Here is a 23,972-nt window from a genome sequence, read left to right as displayed (position 1 = left end):
GAGCAATAGAGCCCAGCAGCCAAACAATATTCCATTTATTTTAATATTGCAGAATAGATGTTGAGAATGCATTCCTTACCAAAGTATATAAGTGTCTGGAGACTTTTCACTAACTGACTTTCTGTGTTCTTTGCAGGATCCCGAGATGAATTTTATCTTGCCCCTGAATATCAAGAACATGGAATTGTGACAGAGAAGGTTTGTCTTCCACAAGTTATTTTTTAAAACTTTCACCAGTCATTTGCTTTGGTTGTAGGTTTTTCCCTCTACTACTCTTTTCTGTCTTGGCTCAGGTTTGTGTGTATGGGGTTGCTGCTATTCTATGGGCTACAGCCAAGTTCAGTTTATCACCTAATCAAAAACTGGCAATGCCTCGCAAACTGAAGAGACTGCTTCTGGAGATGGCAAAGAGGACGCCCATTGAGAGACCGACCATCATCATGGCTAAAAAAGTTTGTATTTTATCAGTTACTTAAAAAGCAAGAATTGCTCCCAAGTTGGCTTTTTGTTTTTCAAAGTTTCAGCAAAGCTCCTTGGCTAACACTGGCAGACTAGAAAAGTTATGCTTCATATGTAGTTGCCAGTTTTCTTCTTTTACTGGGCACAGGCCACTGCAATTTGCAAATCTCTACTGCATTTGCTTGAAAGTATCTGCCATTAGAGCATTTCAACCATTCCATTACTTTTCTGATTCCTGTACTCTAGCTGAACTTAAACTCCCAGTCAACACTATTTCTGTTTTCAACTCCTGTTATAATGCCGACGTAACAGCAGGCTCAATTTAAATGTACTAAAGCACTAAATATACCAACAAATTACAAGAGACAAAAGTCAGTTTGACTACGAGAATGGCTTTGATTAATATTTCTGCTTCAGTTTTATTATTAAAATATAAACTGGGTTGTGTGTTTTGAACTGTTTGAGAACAAACAAGCTGACAGCTCAAACCGAAGCCTCGCCTTCCAGTTTTGTTTCATGCTCAAACAGAACTGGGGGAACTGGTGATATTTATACAGGGAGGCTGAAGTAGTGGAATATTGACTTGGGGTTTTAGTTCTTTTGAGTGCTGTTCAGATGCAATACCAGACTTCCTACAGTTACATTTTACAGGCCTCCAAGTCCTATTGCATCTCTTGTCTGAGATTAACTATCACTAGTTTATGCCCACTACAGGTGTTATATGAACAACCCTTATGTTTTTAACCATGCTAGTGACATGGCTCAAGGAATGGCAGTGGTGGTCTGCTGTCCAGTTAGTTGGTCCCACCAGTTTTGTAGCACAACTAGGCTACATGAGATTACCCTTTTTCTGATTCTAGTGACATTTCTCAGTAACTATTGGATGTATTGCCATTGAATGTATTGATGTACCCTACTTACTTGCTCTACCTACTTCTTACTAGCAGGTCGAACATCATACTTTTCTTTTAAGACATCTAAATATCATCAAGATAGATTGGCACAGATGTTTTGAGCAGAATTCGTGGTCCCCTCAGGATGAATCAAATACCTGTAAAAATCATGACATTTACATCAGCTTTAGTGTTATTTGCCAAGCACATGTGTAGCAAAAGTTGGAAATAGCAGCTCTGTAACATTGAAGCAAGGCAGTGCTTTAAAGGGGAACTGATGTTTTTTCAACCTGGGCCCTATTTTCCGATCTACTTTTGTCTAAATGAGTGATAGGGTGTTCAATATTTGACATTTCTCCAGTATGAAGCTAGGGCTGACCTGCCTGCAGCCCGTGAGCGTGCGCTATATTAAATAATAGGGCACTCAGACAGCGTCAAACAACGTCAAATACGTCCACTAAAAGTGCATTTTTTTTCACACAGGCTCGGATTGTTAGTATAATTATCCGACAACATAACGGAAGGGAGAAATGAACGTCTGTGTTTACCTTTAGCTGCATTCAGACATGTTCCTCTGCCTGTTGCTGCTCCCTCTCTCTCCTCATCCGCTCTTCAATTTCAGTGAGCTCTGCGTCCGTGTACGTCCATGTACTCTGGTTCAAATAGATACGGGCGGTCATCAAATTCAAATGGCTCATCCAAATCCAGTTGGTCAAAATGGGGTTGTTGTGGCAAGTCAGAACACTCAATCAGAGAGTGAAAGTCTGGCTCTGAAATCTCACATCTCGCGAGATTTGAGTTGTTGCAGGAAGTTACCGCTGGAGTGACCTTACAAACGCAAGGAGTTACTCTGTTTGGAGTAATAGTCGTGGCTGAATTTTTACCCGATTTCGACCAACTGGATCTGGATGAGTCATTTGAATTTGATGACGGCCCGTATTTTGAACAAGGCGTTCACGGACATACACGGACGCAGAGCTCATTGAAATTGAGGAGTGGACAAGGTGAGAAAGTGAGCAGCAACAGGCAGAGGAACATGTCCGAATCCAGCTAAAGGTAAACACAGACGTTCGTTTCTCCTTTCCGTTATGTTGTCGGATAATTATACTATCTGTGTGAAAAAAATGCACTTCTAGTGGATGTATTTTGAAGTTGTTTGACGCTGTCTGAGTGCCCTATAATTTAATATAGTGCGCGCTCACGAGCTGCAGGCAGGTCAGCCCTAGCTTCATACTGGAGAAATGTCAAAAACTGAACATCCTATCACTCATTTAGACATAAGTAGATCAGAAAATAGGGCCCAGATTGAAAAAAACATTAGTTCCCCTTTAAGCTAATTTCCTAATGTCAGTTTAACATGAAACATGCTCACCATACATGCTAACATGATAAACTGAGACGTGGTAAATTTTGCCTGCTAAAAATCTGACTGTTAGCATTGTCATTGTGAGCATGTTAGCATGTTGACATTAGCATTTAGGTCAAAAAACCTCTGTGTACAACCTCACAGAGCTGCTAGCATGGCTGTAGCCTCTAGACTCTCAGTTAATTTTATGAAGGATGTTGTTTATGTTATGTTTGTGTTTAGGCTATTAATCATTTCTTATAAGACAATGGTCAGTGTACCTAGTGAAAGTACATTTTGGAAAAAATATTACAATTAGGCATCTTAATTTTCTTTTAATATTTTTTTTATTTATTTTCTACTTTTACGTTTGGTTTTACTTTTTAATGCTGACTTTTATTTTGTCTTTCTGTCTTTTATGTTTCACTCTGGAAAGCACATAGAAGCCTGATTTTATTTTTGCATATCAGTGTGCACAACTTCAGAAAGGAGCACCTTTCTAAATAGACGTATCCTTTTTTAAAGAAAAGTGCTTTGTCATTCAGTCACAAAAGACTCTCCAACAAAATACCATAATTTCCTTTTATTTTTATGCTGTCAGTCATTTAGTAAAAGTAGCTGTGAGTTCTTCAAATACTGGAGTTTTTATTTTCCACTCAAACACTTGAGTTATTTCAGGGCACAACTAATTCTGACATTATTATTGGTGTCTGTGTGTGATTGTGTGTGAAGTGCCCTATATTGTTATCTCATTTGTTTTCATGTGGATCTGTTCCAGAGCTGTCGTGACTACTTAGCATGTCAAGGGACGAATGCTGAGACAGTGTGGAACGACCTCATCAGCAGAGTTCACCCGGTAAATGTTGCTTTGTTTTATCCCACAGATGCACCTTTGTGCTTATTAACTGTAATTCATTTAAGTTTCAATGTCAGAGTGAGCTTGTTTCTATTTGATCATCCTCTTAATGTCTGTCCTGTTTTTTCTGTCTCGATTGTATTGACCCAATTCTATTTTCTTCCAGCCAGCCTCTAAATCCAGTGATGCTGATGATTTAAGCGCAACTGAAACTAAACAAAGCTCATGTGAAGAGTCCGCACAAAACAGCGGTAGGACATCTTCAATTTAGTATGAACGACCCTCATGCAATATAGATTACCTTGAAAGTGTCCAGTGTATTATACACTAAATGTGCCACATATTAAAATGAACCTTTGGATTGTGCTATCAAGAGGCACAACCAGTTTGTTTTGTCTTAAAATTGTCACTTCTTTTGACATTCATGACAGAAATTGATTCAGTAAAGACAGAAGCTTGGCTTTAAACTGGGATCGAACCATGGTGGCTAATATTTTACGCGTTCTGGGAGGAATTCACAAAGAATGGATTTTGGCTGCTGATAGCACCATGAATTGCGCATCATTTGCAACCGCTGTCTGCATTGTCTAATTCATAAGAGATACTGTGCTAATAATATTACAGCACAAACACGCTCATAAAGTTTTAAAGCTGAGTGCAGTGTGCCACATGGATAATTGCAATCAAAAGCTTAAAAAGGACAAAGAATAAACATTGGTTTTGCACCAGGGACACTGTAGGCAGGGAGAAAATAAAACTGAAATTTTCTACAGGTCCTGACAGGTTTGGTGTAGAGGCACGCATTGCATGTAGATGTTGTCTCCTGGCTGCATCACTGCTGCTATGATCACTGTTAAGTGTGGACATGACACCCCTTATAAATGTGCTTCAGTTACCATTAACTCTGTGAAGACGTTATAATTTCACCGTAACTGTGTGGCTGTAAGCGCTGGTATTTGTGAATTGGACTGTTTTTGCAATGAAGCTTATTTGCTTAGACTTGGGCTAATATTGCACCCAGTATACAGTATGCATTTACCTAATTTAAATATATACAAATATCACAGGAGCACCAAGCAGCTATTTGCTTGGCAGCGCGGTTAGGAGGCATTTCACCCTTCGCCGGTGCTCTGAGTGGCTCCAAAAGCCGTGCACTCTTTTTGTGAATCCGCCCCTCTTGTGTACTTTACCGATGTGCATTGCATGAGACAATATCACTGATATTGTATCTGGCATTGTTGTAACTGTGCGTAGGCTTTGTGCCCATGGCCACTGAGAGCCGACTGGCTCCTGTGCCTGGCCCTGTTCCCCACAGCTATCCAGTCACTAAGGAGCTCCAACTACCAGAAGCCTTCACTTCCACTGCCACACACTTCACCCCCATCATCCTGACCAATGACGGGGACTCAGAGGAGGAGAGCCAACACCTTGGAGTTGCCATTGATGGGTAGGATATTCCAGATAATCATATGTTCTATCACTTTACATTTTGTTTTTTGTTTTAAAAAGCAGTAATTTAGGTAAAAATGATTCATATGATTTAGTAGTAGTAGTTTTTAGTAGTAGTTTGACATTTTTGGAAATGCTTTCTTGTTGACAGTTAAATGAGAAGACATTTGCTTAGCTTAGCACAAAGAAACTGGTGAAAAGTAAGGCTCGCTCTGTCTGCAGTCACATGGTGTGTTTGTGAGTAACTCATTGTTTAACAGCCACCCTGTTTGTAATGATTGTGTATGGGATAATTCTTTTCTGGCCAGTGTATGTCATGTGATCCTGCTATACAGAGTGTGGCCACAACGCCCAAATCATCTCACAGCCCCATGTAGGTATAGTTATGGCTGGAGCAGCTACATGACCCACCCTCCATACCCACACATAGTCCACAATCGGCCCCCTTTGCCTGCAAGCACAAACCCTGAAGAAAATGCCAAGTTTGAATTAACCAAGCTATCAAGTGTTAGGTTAAAGTGACAGCCACAGCAGCTTCACAGGAGATGCTTTGGACAGCTGCGTGGCTTCCTCTTAGCTTCTTAGCACACTGAACGTAATTGTCAAGTTTCCATGTGTCTGAAATACAGTGAGCTGTGGCTGTCTCATGCATGTGTGGCCAGCACAGTCCATCAGTCTGTGGTAAGAGTGAGTAAAAAGATAAGTATCCTTTAGTATAGTCTTTATGTTTTTAATGTGTGGTGTCATCTGTGACACCTCCGCTGGTTGGGTGGCAAGCTAACATTAGCAGGTGTGTCTGGAGATTCGCTGTTGATGTGGAGTAAGTCAAATGCTTTGTGCAAAGTCAACAAACAGCCTTGTCTTTGGTAGCTGATTTCCCATCTACGGTGTAGAACCCAAAATACTTCCATACAGTGTTTCTCAGATGCTTTGATGTCGTGATTGTCCTCTCAGGATGGCTTGGCTTGCCAGTGTCCTCAGTGGAACAGGTCAAGCTGATAGTGAAACTTTAGAGCACCCTCTGCTGGATGACAAGGCAAACTACTTTAAATGGTCTGCTGGCTTATAAACAGTCTGCTGCACAAATTAAACAGGTCATTGCAGTTCATAAATTAATTATGTTTGGATTAGGGATTGAATTTTGAATAAATAGTGACAGCCCTATTACAGCGTCATGTTGTAGCATGCGTCAAATAACCATTGCAGTGGAGGATTTGTCTTGCACTGGTGGCCGGAGTTTGTCGGGGTGTGTTGTGCAGGGTCTGCCTGGAATGTCTGCAGCTAGACATGTGTCTACAGTCCAGCTCTGGTCCTTGGGAGCTTGGGCCGGGTGCAGTGGTTTCCTGAAGTCCCCACTGGTTGCCTGGCAACTTCACAGAAATTAAAGAACTCCAGGAAATCCCTGAGCCCAGCCAATAAATAGTCAATACATAATCCCCCATAAAAACACACATATTGTTTTTTTCTTTATGCTAAGCTAAGCTTGGACAGAAATAAGAGTGGTACTTATCTTCTCATGTAAATCTCAACAGGAAAGGGAATAGTTGTATTTTCCATAATGCTGAACCATTTCTGTACATGACAGAATTTATATTTAAAAAGAAAAAAAAATACAAGAAGAGACATCAGTAAAACTAATACCTATACATAAAAAGAAAGCTTATTAGGGATTGTTTATTTTACAGGACTGTGGATGGATTCACAAAAAGTAGTAACTACATGGAGGAAAGGGACCTTGATTTCACGTCACACTCTGAGTACCCACACCCTACACCGACTGAACCCAGTCTACATCCACAGGAGTTGCCCGTTAATCAAGCAAACATAACAACAACTTTTACAACTTCCAGCGACAAGATGCCGGTCAGCCCTACTCCTCCTCTCCCTGATATTTCCTGTCTTGAAGTCTCTCTTCCTCCACCATTATCCACTAACCTCAGCGGTTGTGGTGTTTTCAACAATTACCTCTTCCGTCAGGATCCCACAACAGGACATCTTTCCTTAGTGCCCGTGCAAGTGAGGGCTCCCGAGGCTCTCCTTGGGTTGGATATAAATCTCTCCCTGGTGCCACAGGCTTTGCAGGGACTAATCACAGTTCCAGAGAGCACTGATGGTCCATTTATTAACTGTCTGAATGTGCCTGTGAGGCCTGGACCCCAGGATTATGGCCCACCATCATCCTGTTTCAATGGCAGCTCCATCATTTCTTACAGCCCTTTGGAGCACAGTGTGCCCAGAGCGTACAATGGACAAACAAATCCAGGAGCACAAGGTGAGAGCCAGTCTCCTTCAGAGTTCATCTCCCCTAAAGTTCACCCTGCCCTACAGGAGGTGATTGACCTGCTCAGGGGAGAGTTTTCACTTGATGGGTATTTGGACAATGGACACGAGGACATCGACATGGGTATGTGTCTTTACAGCATTACATTGTTGTGTTACTGTTTTATTTGCTTTACACAGCAATGGAATGGTGAAATACCTTCTGTATCTGTATTATGCAGTGATTCCTAAATAATCCTTAAACCAAAAGCGTGCAGTGTTTGGGAGAAAAAACACCTTTAATTTCAAAGGAATTTAATAATCTGCATAATGTTCCTTTAACACCAGCTAGCTCCTTCACTGAAGGCATGTTTTATGCCTCCACACCAGTGATCACCGTGACAGGAGACATTATGTTTTCGGGTTGTCTATCCGTCTGTCCCTTTCCATGAACCGATATCTCAAGAACACTTTGACTGATTTCTTTCAAATTTAGCACAACCATCCATTTGGAGTCCAGATAAACTGTGTAGAATCTGGTCGTCAAAGGTCAAGGTCACTGTGACCTTGCGTCCCTCTCATTCTGGTGAATGCGATATCATAAGAATGCCTTGAGGGAATTACTCAGATTTGGCACAAAAGTCTGCTTGGACTCAAGGATGAACTGATTAGAATGTGATGATCAAAGGTCAAGGTCACTGTGACCTCATGTCTAATAGGATACAATGATGAAGTGCTGACATATTATATTCAAAAGGTCAAAGGTCAGCTTCATTGTGACAACATAATATTCTGTAAAAATAGTTGTCTGACCATTATTCAACGTCATAACTCAGAAATAGTAGGGGAGACATTTGATCAGATACTGAATTGGTGACACTAATCTTGAGTGTGCATCTTAAAACTGTGATGATTGTATAGATATTCTGTGAGGCCTCCACACTTGAGATTATGTAGCTTCTTTGCAGCAGCATCCATATTTGATGCATTGTCCACTGTCATGGCTACATATGGGTCTGGACAGACATGGATTTAAACTGTGCCTGTAACTTGCCTGGTTAGCGAGGCATACAACCAAGAAGCAGTTATTGTGGGTTTTTTTCTGAAACCACAGAACAGTGACTCACTCCATCATTCTGTTTTGACTTGTTCACACATACTAATTTAGAAAATCGTCTTTTTCTTTTTTCCGAGGGGAGTACATCTTCTCTTTGAAGGACCTCCAGTACAAAACGTTTGCCAGTGTTGTGAAGGAGAGGTTCAGTGGTCTGTATTGGGAAGACGACTTGCTGGGTGTATTGCACTGCCTGGTTAACTACAGCCCGTCCACACTGTGAGTAGGACTTCAGACACTTGTCTCTCTTTAAACTCTTCTTTCTCAATTTGGACCACACAAAGGACATTTTGTCAGTGTAGCCAGTGGCACAGCATTGGCTTTGGTTCACTAAGTGTTTACTCAGTAAAGAGAGCAGGCTGAAATGTCTAGCTGTGCCTCAAGCATCCTACATCCTGATCCAATGAAACATAATCCCTAACACTTTATAATAAGGGTACAGTTACTTCATATATTAATTTATCAAATTGATGTATGAAATTAATGTATGAAGTGTATGGACTATTAGCTGGAATCCAGTTATATGTAAGACCCAAAGATGAGACAATGTTACCCATTGTTACAGAAATATGATGCTGTTTTTATCAAACTGGTGGTCAGATGGAAACATCGACATGTAGTTGGATGATCCAACTCTCATTGTTGTAAATGTCACATTTACAAGCCAGACAGGAACATGAGTTGTTTTTTTGGTCACTTTATTATTATATTTTTTGTTATTGTTGAGAGAAGTGGAATGAAGCGTGAGCACGGAAGAGTGCACTGAAACCAAAAGCATCTCAGCTGACTATTCAGGGGAGGAGAGACAGACAACTGACCACTCAGTCATGCAGCAACATGTAGATGTTTGCATCTGACTGTCAGATTCATGCATTAAATACCCATGACTCATGAATCAGTTATGCATACTAAAGCGTGTGTTTTGTGCCTTTATTATAAAGTGAATATACAATGTATTAAGACTGGGATGATTGGATTGGTTAATTGATTAGTCAATTGACAGAATACTAATCAACAACAATCAAATAAATAATGTTTTTCTATATTTCTATATTTTATACATATTTAAAGACCAAGGGCTCTAGTTTCCCGGCGCAGCGCAGGGTGGCGCAGGGTGGCGAACCCCGCACAGAGCTAGTTTCGAGCAGCGCAACCCGAGGCGCGCTCAGTGTGGTAGTTTGGCAGACCGAGGTGCGCTGAGATGGGTGTGGCGGGGCAGCAGGGGGAGGTGTCGACAGATCCAGCTTGGCGCAGTGACAGTTTCGTGCCAAAAGGCTTCGCCGAAGGTGCGCTAAAAGCTCGCCAGCTGAAACCAGGTCTACTGTCAGCGCAGGGGGAGCGCAGCCGGTCTAAGCCGAAGTTTGGCTGACAGTGCGCACACGTCACCAAAACCTCACAGGCAGGTTTCCAGAATATCAGGCACATTAACGATGCAATAAATACCCAAAAAAAACACTATTCAATGCAACTATCTACAATCAGCACATAAATGTATCTCTATATCGACTGTCCCGTCACATCTGATGTCAGATCAAAGGGGATTGGCACCGTTTGGCACGTTTGGCACGCGTAATGGAAACCCAACTTGATTTGATTAACACAGCTGCAAACTAATGAGTTCACATCCCTCTCAGCCAACCACAAACAGCCACAGCATCAGATAGGGAGTATATATTCAGCATCTGTCATCTTAGAAAAGCCATCTTAGAAAAGTCAAAAGAAAAGAAACAGAGTGAGACTGCGAGAGAGAAAGAGAGAGAGCGCACGCACGAGAGAAACGCAACATTGATTTACAATTGTGGTGACCTCCTCCCAGGCTACCTTTGCATCATCAGCCCGTGGAGGTCTGCTCGCAGTTCCATATATTCAGACACTGCGAGCTTGGACCTCCCGGACCAAAACATCAGTTTCCTCCTGGGAGGAGTTTGGCTGTCTGACGCTGCTGCTCTCTTCCGCCATGGCGAATTGAGTAAACTCTCATTACACCTTCGCGCGGCGCATTTAAGGGCGAGGAGAGGGGCTCATTTGATTGGTGTGATGTGTGTAAAACCCACTCCACGCCTTCTCTCCTCCCTCTTTCCGACTTGCGCCGGTAGGAGGGACGGAGGTGGGATAGAGGAGTAGCTACGCCAGGGCGCACGGTGTGCCAAACTTACAAAATCCACCTGGCCACACCCAGTTGGCGAAGCGCAGGTGCGCTGCACCTCTGCCGTGCCCGGTCTGCGAAACTAGAGCCCCAACTAAACCCCAGAGTTTTGGGTGAAGTGCCTCTACCCTGGAAACACAAAAAAAAAGCCTCTAGCATCAGCAGGGCAGGGCTGGTAGGGAGGGGGGCTAAGGCACACCCAGTCACTCCTCTGTGCTGCAGAGTTCAGGGGGGCGGCAGTTGGTTGCAAGACCCAGGAACAGCTTTGAAGCAAATTTGACACAGTGGACAAACCATGGAATTACAATTTCTAGGTCCAACACGTGATGCCATTGAGTCCAAAAGACTCACACTGTGAAAGCAACATCGGTAAATCGGTGGATACATTTTTTATTGAGCACCACAACTCTGGTGAAATGACTCGTTTCACTATCAGGATGTAAAACAGCTGGTCTAATACCATTTCAAAACTGTAGAAGAGCTGCGTGATTAAATACATTTCTCCCTATTCAAGTTAGTGGAGGGCTAAACTGGAAGTTAGCCACTCGGCTGGTGAAGGTCTCTGTACACTTGCTCTGTGGGCCAAGTGATGCGGAAGATCCGCTTTATTTTATCTCCTTATACATCTATTGTTAGTTGTTGACGAAAGCTACCGCCATATATGTGTATGTCACCTGCCACCAGATCAGCCAATAGCAAAATTCAATTGCAATAGCCTGGTTTCGAGCAGTAGAGTGCAGTCGTTATGACTATTTCTGACACCATATGTATAATTCAAATACTTTGCACTAAAATGTCAAGATTTGGACCTGGATCCATCAACAACAGAACTAAATAACTATAAACATTGGTTTCAGCTAAAAATAGGAGTGGTTGGGGGATTTAGTCACTCTTTAATTGTTGATTGAATACTTTTTGAGGTTTAGCAATCTGAAGACTTCAACTCGACTTTCAAGAAACTGTGTGCATTACTTTACTATTTTGACATGTCGGCATTTTAAAAACTAGAAAATTACTCCAACAAAAAATAATCAGAAGCGTCTACTAATAAATAATCAGTCCACATCTGACTGGAGGACCACAGAAGCCCACAAGTGGCACCTGGTTAGCCTGCTTTTAGACATGAACCACTTTTCAGTCATTAACGTGAAACGTTACATATATATTTCAGTTTACTGACTGAGCTATCCACAGTGCATATCAGATTCTGAAATATTTATTTTATTATCATGATCAACATCAGTTTTTAATCCTTAAAATGAATGTCTCTTTTTCAGGAAGTGGGCCGGCTAATGAATCCAATCAGCACAGTTAGCCTACATTATGAGTTAAAGAGATTATCTTTGGTGCCAGAATAATTACCCTAAATTGAAAAAGGATATCTTGTTAACAATAAAACAGCCAGAACTGCCATCTAAACAGTGAAATGAAAACGTGTCTGCTTGTGGTCAGATTTTTAATTTATTCTCACGTGGATTCTCAAGAGTTGAATGATGCTGTCCTCACTGAGCATGACCCCCACACACATACACAGCATTAATACAATATGCACTTCATACACAAACGTATGCCTGTAGCTTAAAGAGTCCCTATGGTAACCGATACATCTGTGAGTGAAGGGGAGGATGTGTGGCAACACTGAAGATACAAATAAAGCCTCTCCTGCATTGTCAGTGTGTCTTAAGTGTGTGAATGAATACATGAATGAAGGCAACAAATTCCATGCCTCACACTTCTCTTTGCATTTAAGTGTAAGCTAGAGACGAGTGGAGGGACGAGCCTGCCAGCTGTCATAGACATCTTTTTATCCAGCCGTTGCTCTGCTCTTATGCTCAGGGCAATATGTGGAGAGATCCTTTAATCTGCTGTGGTAGGCAGACATCACAGCTTTGCATAGAGATAGACACTCTTCCTCGGGCTGTGTGCTCGTTCAGAGGGCTCAGCTGTGGAGGGTTATTTTTTTCCCCCTGTTCCAGTTTCTCTGAGGGGATGGCGGGAGGACTGTGGGCTTTCTATTGACAGATGAGACGGTGTCCTGTGCGGGTGCAATTACATTTTATTGATCGATTGGTGTGATTTGCAAGTGCTTCTGATCTGCAAGATGTGAGTGACAAGCTGCAAGATACTTGAAATGAGTCTTTGACGGCTTTTTGTTTGGTTCTTCACGATTGTTGCTATGGGCGACTGTGTTCTGCTGTGTTTTCACATTAAAGCAATAAACACACTGCTGTAAAAGTTGTAAGTGGTACTCTGGACTGTTTTGTTTTGGCTGTTATCTTCCAATTGTCTTTTTTATTACATACTTAAATGCATCTGATTGTCATTGTTTGCTTTAGTGCTAATTGTGGCTAGCTTTGACCTCACACTGTGTGTTTTCCCTCTCCTATTGCGCCTCCTGCAGCCGCTCTAATGAGCAGCCTCCATCAAAGGCTGTGAAAAGGGCAGCCTTTACCCCACCCTTAATAGCCGCTGTCTGGGGAGGGAAGAGAGAAGTTTGTCTGCATGAGTGTCTCGACCTGAATGGAAACATTCACACAACCAGTCCTGCTGCCGTGGATTCTTGGGAAGGAACCGAGGCCCGGTCCTGTCACGGAGAAAATGAGGCTGCACTTGAAGGTTTTGCCTTAAGATCAGAGGAGAGTCAACGCTGCATCTTTCAAGGTAGGAGAGAGACTACTCAGTATTATTTTTGATTTTATGTAAGTTACAATGTTTGATAATGATTTAAAAGTCTTGGTCATGGGGAAATACATCTGTTGGGTTGAGTGCAGATGGCCAGTTCAAATTTTGAACTAGTGCCAAGTTTATGAATAATAATCTTTGAATGCTAATTTTTAAGAACGTAAACTCAAAGATGACTTAATAATAGCCTCAAATCTGCAAATTGTTGAAAGCATTTTTGTAACTGTACTGCAGTGGTGGAGGTACTTTTAGGATTTTTACTTAAAGGTTCTGTTTCCCACATTTAGAGCATTATTACTGCAGCAAGCCACTGATTGCTATATAAAGACATAGCAGAGTTATGGCGTCCTGAGCAGAGAATGGTGTCACACTACCTCTGTGTGTTTTGTAATCTGAGTTTCTCTGTGGTTCAATGTGGGAAGCCGGTTCGGCCTCATTTGCATGTTAGTGCCTGTTTGTAGTACACTAGCTGGCTCATCACCGCCGCTTTGCTCTGTGCCCATACGTCAGTTACTGCTGATATCGGGACTGTCACTGCGGAAGTGTAGCACCAACCCTCCACTTCCCTCCTGGTTAACACCTTAGCTCTGTCAGCATTGTTGCTAATGTTTAAAACTATGTTGGTATTATTAGTAAAAAATACTGAAATTTAAAGGTCCAGTATGTAGGATTTAGGGGGATATATTAACAGAAGTTGAGTACAAACCATACATAAACATAACCATGTTTTTATTAGTTTAAGAATAGTTCTGTTTTCATTAGCTTACAATGAGCCGTATATATCTACATAGGGAGCAGGTCCTTTCTTAATGGAGTCTGCCATGTTATTTCTACAGTAGCCCAGAGCGGACAAACACTAGCTTGAGATATGGCCATTCCCATTTTCACGTAAGACACCATAGTTGTACATGTGGCACATGGGAGAAGTTTCAGTTGGTTGTATCCTGCAAACTCACCACTAATCCTTCACACTTTAAAGACCTTGTATATACAGTGGTGGAAAAAAGTTTTCGGACACCCTTAAAATTTTACACAATCTCAAATATTATTATGAAATATTTGTGGAAAAATCTTTTTTGTGTTTCAAAAGGTGTGGCTGCATTAGACAGATACAAACAAATACAAATTATATTTTTTTGTTTATTGTTTACAAGAAAAACTAACAAAACTAAATTCTTGACAGTTTCAATATGTCAGTTCTCAACATTGTCGGTATCAAAGTCAACAAATAACAGAGAATGTGTTCAAAACTGAACAAAAAATAAATAAACCATCACATCATCAAATTAATATTTAGTAGTCCTGCCATTGGCACGTAGTAGAGCTCTAATCCTGGCTGGCATGTTCCCCACAAGCCTTTCACACTGTTGAGGGGTAATCTTGTCCCATTCTTCTTGAATTACTGCTTTTAATTCTTCTAAAATCTTTGGTTTATGCTTTGAAACAGACCTTTTGATAATCCACCACAGATTTTCAATGGGGCTCATGTCCGGGGATTGAGCTGGCCACTCTAAGACCTGGATACTGTGCTCCTGCAGCCAAGTTCTACTGGCCTTGGATGTGTGGCAAGGGGCATTATCTTGTTGAAACATCCAGTTTTTACCTCGACGGAACAGTGCACGCGCAGAAGGGAGCATGTGGGTTTCGAGAATGGTACAATATTTGGTAGAGTTCAATGTGCCATCACAGACAGTGAGATGACCAACACCAGCAGCACTCATGCATCCCCAAACCATGATACTGCCTCCACCATGCTTGACAGTAGGTACTGTACATGCTGGAGATAATGCTTCGCCTGGCCTTCTGCGTACCCTCACATTGGTAGGAGGAAGATAAAGATGGAAACAGGACTCATCTGACCACAAAATCTTCTTCCAATTCCTGGCTGTCCAGTTCTTGTGTGCCTGGGCCCAACGACGCCGGGCTAACCTCTGTCTCTCATTGATCAGGGGCTTCTTGATAGCCTTGTAGGACCTTAAGCCATGATCTAAAAGTCGGCCACGTACAGTGCGGGTGGAACACTGGACACCAGTTTGGTTTGACCACTGCTGCTGAAGCTCCTGTGATGTCATTCGGCGGTTTTGCCTGCACATGCGGATCAGGATGCGGTCATTTCTTGCTGAAGAAACCCTTGGACGCCCAGATCTTGGTTGGTCTTCCAAGCTGTTGGTTCGTCTGTATTTCTGCAGAGTGTATCCAACTGCTGAAGGACTGCATCTGCACTTCCTGGCTATCTGGCGGCAGCTGTACCCTTCCTGGCTGAGAATCTTTATCTTCAGGCGTGTTTCCTGCGTTAGGTTCCTTGTTTTAGCCATTTTTGTGTCTGAAGAACTTTCAGATGTGCTGGCTTTATGTAGACACGAAGCTTGGCAACAAAAATTGTGTCTTTTAATAAAAAGAACGACCTTCATCACTGGTACCAAAATGACCCAATACTCAAAATTTCTTATGTATTTTTATGGAACCAATCAATTTTAAGTTTTTAATGGCTTTTTTAGGATTTATTTAGTATTTTGGCTGTGACTGTACTAAAAGAAATTGCACTTGAAGACCTAAGAGTGATTCTTAATGCAATATTTCACAAATGCATGGGGTGTCCGAAAACTTTTTTCCACCACTGTATTATAAATCGGTCATCTGTTTTGTATACTTTATCTGTTAAAAAAAAAAAAAAGGTGGTAAAGCTGTCATATGAATTTAACACTGTAAAAAGTACAATATTTTCCCTGAATTGTAGTGTAGCATTTCAATTTCAGTCTTTTTGATCCTCCTACTCCAGGGGTCGGCAACCTTTACTATCAAAAGAGCCATTTTTGCTTAGATTTAGATTATCTATTTTCCCCTGTGACTTTTTCCATTGTGGGTTTGGAAATCCACAGCTAGCCCAGCTAGGAAGACTCAAGACTGCTGATGTTTATAGGGGAAAAGGCACCAGGCCAGACGTATGACGCACATTTTAGTTGACATAATGATAAAACTTTTTTTTTTTTTTAGTCGGGGTATATGCTACGCATTGGCTAAAGAGCCACATGCAGCTCTGGAGCCACAGGTTGCCTACCCCTGCTCTACTCAATCAAGTACATCAAATTTGTACCTACAGTAAACATACTTAGTGACACTCCACCACTGCTGCACTGAGCAGAATCTAAACACTTTTTTTTTTTTTTTTTTTTTTTTTGCTAAGAAAGTGTCTCTTCCTCAAGCCAACTGCCAAAATAGATTCACTAAGGGGATCTAGGGATGGGGATTTCTTGAGGATTTTCATGTGATAATTAGAGTAAATACTGGTTTCAGCTTTGGAAAAAATACTATTGAACCAACCCATGTGTGATGTTTTGATATGTTTCACTTGATCTGGCTGCTGACTGAGGTCATGAGAGCTGTGACTGGCTGTTGGATGCGGTTCTTAAGACTGAAGCACATTCATAAGAGTCCAAGGCATGCTAGCTAACTCTAAAGAGTCTTTTCTTCTCTGGGACTCATTCCTGGCCAGTGACATTCACAAACACACCCTTGCATCTGCTTTTGTTGTGCTATTGAATTATGCTGGACATGTGGTCTTGATTACACACTGGCTCTTACATGATACTTGAGATAAAGAAGTGGCAATACTTAGAAATTAAACTTAAATTGCCTTTAAGCTTTTTCTCTTTAACAGTGGGCGTATTGTTTGGTCATGACGGGGTTAGCAGCAAATACCCCCAGCACCACCCTTGGATATCTGGTGGTGTTATTTCTTTACAAATCCAGTTTGTTCGACATGTGATTCAGTCCCTCTCTCTTTCTCTTCTCTTCCCACTCTGTCTCCACTGCCCCTGTTTACTGGTCGAGGCGTGAGCACTGACAGTTCGGAAGCGGGGGTCATGGAGGGAGGAGATCATTCAGCGGGGGGCAGCGATGAAAGCCCCTCTGAAGCTGAGTTTTTATCGGGGAGAGACGAAGGGCTGACGGAAGCCCACGACGAACAGATGAGCCCCGACTGCTCGGTGGATATGGAGGATAGCGACTCTCTGGTGTCGGAGCGACTTCTCTCACCCTCATCCAAAGCAGAGGGGCCGGGGCTCAGCTGCAGCCCAGCCTGGGCCTTGGCCTTCTTTGGAGAAGAATGTTTCAGTCCAGAGGTGATCCAGTATGCAGTGAATCTGGGGCAGCACACAGGATCACCATGTCTGGATGGGAAAACACAGGTGAGTGCTCACTGCCAGTGAGTCATATTTGACCTTAACCCTGTGTGTTTGAACAAACAGCAGATGGCATGCTTTATTTATCAGATTATATTACACTAACACAGTGACATATGCATCATAAAGTACATGTGTTTGTATGTAATGTGTGCTGCAATAATAAGGAGGGAGAGTATGTTGATGCAAAAGCTGATATTCTTATTCTGATATCATTTGGTGGTAGTTTTAGGTTTTCACTTACAAAAAAAAGGTATTATTGGTAAAATTGGTATATGTCCATCAAAATATTCCCTGAATTTATTTCTTTGTGTCATTAATTTATGTTTATAAACTTCAGATTAAATAAATCAATGATGTATTTAAATGAGCACTGTGTAAGATTTAGGGTGATTTAGTGACATCTAGTGGTGAGGATTGCAGAATGTAGAATCCCTTTACTGTTTATCGTTCAGTAGGTTTTTACTAGGAGCCGAATTATCCGCAAAGGCCTCTCTAGCCCCATTAGCCTAATCTAATGGGGCTAGTCTGTGTTCACCTTTATATCTGACTGACAACTTAATGTTATGTTGTTGTTGGTTGTTTTTTTTTTTGGGACCCAGAAGTTCAAGAGGTTTTTACCGTAAGCTGCTTGTTACAAAACAGTGCTCGTTGTGGATGGGCGTCTAACAACGTTGGCTGCTGCGAAAATGCGAATGGCCCCATCTAGAGCCAGTGTTTAGTTTGTCCATTCTGGGCCACTGTAGAAACATGGCAGTGCAACATGGTGATCTCTATAGATGAGGACCTGCTCTGTATTTAGATATAAATGGCTCATTCTAAGGTAATGAAAGCAAATCGATTCTCATTTTCAGGTGCTTATAGACTAAAAAAAAACATATTGATTATATTATATTCCATTTCTGCCAGTATACTCCCCTAAATCCTACATTGGACCTTTCCATTTCATTTTTCATTTCCAGTCTGTCTGCATTTTATCCATATTATTATGTTACATTACACAAGTGCTTATTGAATGCAGCTTCACTTCCTAGTTTCATTCAGCCCCCTAACAGTGTTGGGTTTTATGAATAAGTGCAGGAATTATTTTCCTATCTGTAATGAAGTGGGACACGGTCAGGCTTTGGGGTAAATAGTACGAGAACATGTTGGGGACTTTAAGATAATTGGCATATTATTCTCTCCAAACTGGATCTGAATATTAATATGTTGAACTCGGCCCTTGGCAAAGGAAGTTATTATCATTTGGAAAAGAATATTAATGAATAGTCTTTGTGTTTGCACACTTTGATGTACCACTGCTTCTTCACAACATTTGTGTAACAGCTAATAACACACCTTAAGTGGTATGCTGCTGCCCTTCTCACTCACTTCACTTCAAAAGAGCTGTTGCGTTGTGTTGCCAGGGTGAAGAGAGAAAGAGAGAGGAAAAAAAAAAGAAAACGCTGCTTCGTACGCACTGGAAACACCCAAAGGGTCCTTTCAGTGAGAGGCATGTGGTGTTATTTTAGGGCCTTTTGTGTGATTTTGCGTGATTTCCTTTGAACAGGAACTGCAGCAGCAGCTGATGATTGAAACAAGGAATCTAAAGAAAACGAGAAATTTCTACCAGAAGCTGCTTCAACAAGAGAGAAAAAACAAAGGTTGGGTAGCCATTTTATAACACTGCTAGTATACAGAAATTACATGTGTAGTTTCCAGTGTGATCTATAAAATGGCATTTGTTTCCCAAAGGTTCTGACAACAAACTGATGCTATCCAAGCTCAAGTCCCAGCTTGAAGAACTCAGATCCAAAGTGGTCTTCTTGGATTGTGTGAAGAAGTACCTTGAGGTACTGTAGCAACAGTGCTGTTTTTCATTTCCGAACAACCTGGCTCTTCTATGCTTTGATATGATTTCTTGTATTTCTGCAGATTCTGAGTGTAGACCAGTGGGGTTTGGAGGTGTCTTTACTGTCTTCTTTGGCGGTCTGTGGACCTGGCTCTTTGGACTTCCAGACCTCTGAGGACCCGTCTGTTCTGAGCTTCGGTACATGTAAAGGGAAGAGCACTCTGCAAGCTGGGTCTCCTCTGGGCCTCATGGCTTACCTCTACTCCAGGTATTATTGATGAGGGTATAAATTTGAAATGTGTTAGCCTCGCTTTCCTCTCGTCAAATCATGAGGTTGAATGAACTGTAGTCTCTCAAAGTGTTGTGTAGCCTGTGTGATTCGTTTTGTCTATTCTATAATTTACCCTCCCTGCTGTTTTTGATCCATCCAACAAGGTGCTATGCCAGTATTCCAACAGACCATTATTCCAAACCCCCATAGTGTCCTGTTTTTCTGTTTGGTTTTTGGGATAATGGACCATCGGAAAAATGGGCAGGTCCCTCTAGCCCCAATGAAAGGATTTCATTGATCAGACAATTATCAAATTACAGCAAGCGACTGATATAAATGTTCGTTCAACAGACATATTCTTCTAAAAATTAGGACTTGAATTACAGCTAGTTTCGCAGCCATACATAGCTGGTAGCTCTGATGTCTAATGGCTCTAATAGCTTAATAAGTATTTGAAGCATTGCCATGAAATTTTGAACATTCATGGTCCCCAGAGGATGAATCCTACCGACTTTGGTGTTCCCCTGACTTTCTATCTACCCCTACCAGCAGGTTAACATTTGACTTTTGGTTTTGGTTTATGACCAAAAAATAATACCAAATACTGTCAAAACTAATGCATTGTCATTATGAGTACCTATTGCTGAAGTTAGCATTTAGCTCAAAGAACCGCTGTGCCAAAGTACCCCTTCACAGAGCTGCTATCATGGCTGTAGCCTCTCAGTCCTGTTAATTAAACGCTGAAGGATAAAGCTGGCTTTAATCTATTTTGTTCTTATTGTCAAGAAATCTCATGAAAAAAACAAGTGGCAACACAATGACTTCCAACTCCTCCCCAAATCCACTCATTCCCACTAAAGAATTAAATCTCATTTTCATTCTCATTTTTAAAAGGGCACAGTAGCTTTCTGTAGTTTATTGGTTTTGTAATGAGAAAAATTCAGAATATCACCATCCTTAGTCTTTAATATATCCATATGTACGTCAGCAGCAGCTGAGAATGCCATCCCCAATTCTAATCTGATCTGTAAACAAAGACACTATCACTGTTGTTCTGAAGTGTGACATTTCAGCATCTGTTTGGTGTCGGTTTCCAGGGGAACCACATCAACAACCAGAGAAACAGGGACATAATCCATCATAACTTTTTTTTAGCCACTTAATTCCACTGCCTCAAGCTGAAGCTCTTTTTATTTACTTTTAAAGGCAGCGATAAGGCTTGTTTTCAGTTAATGTCCTCAAATGTGGCCTATTTAACAGCTTAGTAAATGTGTTAGCATTTCAGTCAAACTACAGAATCATTTACAGTAAGAAGTAAACTATCCTCTGAGGATTGGAGGGTCATGTCCACCTCACTTTTCAAAATCCTATTTTTATTCCCCTCTCTTTTACAGTTTCTCGATTCATTCACTGAAAGATCAAAAAGGCATTAGTATCATATCTCTATCAATAAATTATAGATGATTGTTGGAGTAGTGCATCATTATAATGCAGCAATTTATCTGGCTTTTTGTATCATGACATTATTATAGAAATTGAATCACAATTTATGATTATTATGTATAAACTTTGATTTTTGTTGAAGATTCTCTGACTTTGTTGATCTTTATGAATACCCCTTTGTCTGGCAGCTCACATGATACCGACTACAACTAACACTGTAGTGGGGTGGGCGTGGGGATGGTTGTAGGGTACAACTCACACTGAAAGGAGCCATTTAAAGTAATTCAGGGCACCTACTGAGGATTCCCCAGTGACATCTCTTTTTGAAAATGTTCTGGGCCCAGCTAAATGGGAGGAGACCTTGGGCCAGACAAGCAGAAGGTATTACATCTTCCACATGGTGTGAGAGTGCTTAAAGGGTCCCTCCAGAGGGAGCTGAGGGAATATGTTGGGAATATTAGGGTTGACCAGGATAAGGACCTGGATAGAAAAGGCGATTATCTAAATTTATTTCTGTGTTTTTGTCACAGAAATGCTGCAGTGGAGGGCTACATCCAGCAGTTCCTGTATACCTATCGTTTCTTCTGCACTCCTGAGCAGCTACTGCAGTTCATCATGGATAAATTCATCAGTGCTGCAAGGTACTGTATACCCAGAAGTAGGGATGTATCGGCCGCCGATATTAGCAAAACACGGGCATCGGTATTGGATCGGACTGCATGGAAAAATGCCGATCCATGAACTCCGATCCAGTTTTTCATGGAATCCGTGCCAGGTTTTCCGGCCAGCCCAGCGCCCCGCTATTCAAGCAGTCCATTCCAGTGATCCGCTCCAGCTCTCACTATCAATCCACCAGGCCAGCATGCAGACAGCAGATACACAGAGGGTAGGAAGAGTAGCGGTCAATTTAGTTAACTGACTATTTGTTTTCTGCTCTGGTTTTTTGAGAGTGATATTTTTATTTCGTTTACACTCTTACTGTTTAAGTAAAGAGCACTGATGGCGTTGTTTTAGGCACAATTAGTGAAATTGGAGCCATGGATGGACTACAAAAACACTACTAAAATAACTGAAAAGGAAAGGCTGTATTGTTTGTTAAATGCCAACAATGTCTTGTGGTGTTACTCTATTTTTTATTTATTAGGGGGCAAAGCACAAGTGTGTGGAGTCTTGCTGCTATTTTAATTTCATTGTTAGACATTTTAAAGATTTCTTGTGTTGATTCATTTTCTATTTATTAAGGGGCCAAAGCAGCCAAAGCAAACCAGCTATATTTTTCTCATACCAACTGTTGTGGATCATTCTAACTAACCTGATTAAGTAGTTGTTCTTTGCTTGATCAAACCTTTTCTAACATGACTGACAACAAAATAAGTGAATATGTATAATACGTGCTTGGATCGGATCGGTATCCGTATCGGCCAAAACTCAAGGCTGTAATATCGGTATCGGATCGGAAGTGAAAAAGCTGGATCGGGACATCCCTACCCAGAAGATCATGATTACACGCAGTAGAGAAACAGCATATAGAACAGTATGTCAAGCGAACCCATGAGAATCTCCAGTCCAGCCTCACCTGTCAACTACAAAACACAATCACACACAGATCTTGCACAGATTGTATTATGGATATGTTTGTTTTCCATGCCAGACAAGGTCCAGACCTGTCAGGAGACAGTGAAAAGATCTTCCATCGCAGCTTGGACCTGCTCCAGTTGTGGATAACGGACTGTAAACAGGTGGACTTCACACCTAAGTCCAGCATTGTGGATACGTTAGAAAACTTCCTTAATACTGAGGTAACCACATAAGCCTACACTTTGCTCTGCACTTGACGGATATGACTTGTCAGTCAAATGGCTGTGCTGTGACACACAGTATTTTCTGTCTAAAGCTGTGTTCACACCGGACCTGTTTTTTTTTTGCTAGCGACGAGTTTACATACAAAGTCAATGCAAATGGGCGATTGAGCGTATATTTGCCCGGGAGAAAAATCGCTCGGGCTCCAAGCAACAGCGACAGAGCGATTTTTCGCTCGTTGCTCGAGATGAGAAATCTCATCTGGAGCGGTATTTCGCTGGGTCCTGTCGCTTGCAGCTCAACGCTGATTGGCTGCCGTAATCCCGGAATCCCGGGTGGGTGCTTGACTGTCATGACATGTCAGCTTCATTAAAAGTATAGCTACAAATTAGAAGCATTTATACCTCCGACCGCGGCAGAGCGCTGCTGAAAATTATACATTTTGATACATACAGGTAGGCTATACATATTGCAAAACTCTGTAAAAGTACACCAAAGCATACGTTTTCGTTTCCAAATATTTTATTACACAAAAGACAAAGAAATTATGATATTTTTTTAACCTATTTTGGCACATACATACAAAATCCACCCGCTCCTCGCTCCAGGCAGCTCCAACTCCGCTAACATGCTCTGACTCAGGCATCAGAGCCTCTGCGCTACAGCGATAGATGCATTGGCACTGTCCGTGGTGCTTAACACAGGACCGCCAGGATTACAGCGCCCCTCCAAGCGCCGCAACATAACTTCATTGTTTATGCTGCCTGTGTGCTCAGAAGCACACCAAAAATGCATTTGAGTAATTTCCAAGAAGTTATGATAAAATAAAAAAAATATTACAGACTATAGAATAGGACTGACAACCTCTCCAGTGTCTCATGTCAGTTAATTAACACTATTTGTCGGCTTTTTATAATGGCTTTTTTTTTTTTTTTTTGGCTGCTGCGCTGCTGCTGCACTGTGTCTCCAGCTGAAAATGGCGATTTGCTAAATACATTCTACAATAATAAATTAGACTTTTGGTCTATAATATTGTTGGCTATATCACGCATTTTAATAAAAAAAAAAATTAAGAATAAAAGAAATAAACACCGAAATAATTAGTGGAAACCTTTTTTTATTGATACTCCTCCTCTCTGACACACACACACACACACACACACACACACACACACTGGACATGCGACTGAATGAATGAACATTGGATGCGGTTCAGCCGCAGTCCTGCTGGCTGGCGCGGTCA

General features: G+C 41.5%; 1 protein-coding gene across 4 annotated transcripts in view; it reads left to right on the top strand.

Moving 5' to 3' along the window:
* kndc1 (kinase non-catalytic C-lobe domain containing 1) overlaps positions 1 to 23,972 on the top strand; it is a 61,873-nt gene that overhangs the window by 25,450 nt on the left and 12,451 nt on the right. Inside the window, exons 10-23 of one of the 4 annotated variants that reach the window (XM_033613477.2) lie at positions 137 to 198; positions 294 to 452; positions 3,476 to 3,553; positions 3,720 to 3,804; positions 4,808 to 5,000; positions 6,688 to 7,406; positions 8,456 to 8,594; positions 12,923 to 13,182; positions 17,035 to 17,390; positions 18,934 to 19,027; positions 19,119 to 19,216; positions 19,299 to 19,483; positions 21,460 to 21,570; positions 22,581 to 22,728. In XM_033613477.2, coding sequence (XP_033469368.2) covers positions 137 to 198; positions 294 to 452; positions 3,476 to 3,553; positions 3,720 to 3,804; positions 4,808 to 5,000; positions 6,688 to 7,406; positions 8,456 to 8,594; positions 12,923 to 13,182; positions 17,035 to 17,390; positions 18,934 to 19,027; positions 19,119 to 19,216; positions 19,299 to 19,483; positions 21,460 to 21,570; positions 22,581 to 22,728 — 2,687 coding nt within the window. Of the gene's footprint in view, positions 1 to 136; positions 199 to 293; positions 453 to 3,475; positions 3,554 to 3,719; positions 3,805 to 4,807; positions 5,001 to 6,687; positions 7,407 to 8,455; positions 8,595 to 12,922; positions 13,183 to 17,034; positions 17,391 to 18,933; positions 19,028 to 19,118; positions 19,217 to 19,298; positions 19,484 to 21,459; positions 21,571 to 22,580; positions 22,729 to 23,972 lie in introns of those variants that run through there. The other 3 variants (XR_013493683.1, XR_013493684.1, XR_013493685.1) reach the window with 3 other exon arrangements.

This window comes from Epinephelus lanceolatus, chromosome 17 (genome assembly GCF_041903045.1).
Source record: "Epinephelus lanceolatus isolate andai-2023 chromosome 17, ASM4190304v1, whole genome shotgun sequence".
NCBI lineage: Eukaryota > Metazoa > Chordata > Actinopteri > Perciformes > Serranidae > Epinephelus > Epinephelus lanceolatus.
The sequence above is the reverse complement of the archived record's forward strand: the minus strand, read 5'-3'. Positions and strand labels throughout refer to the sequence as shown.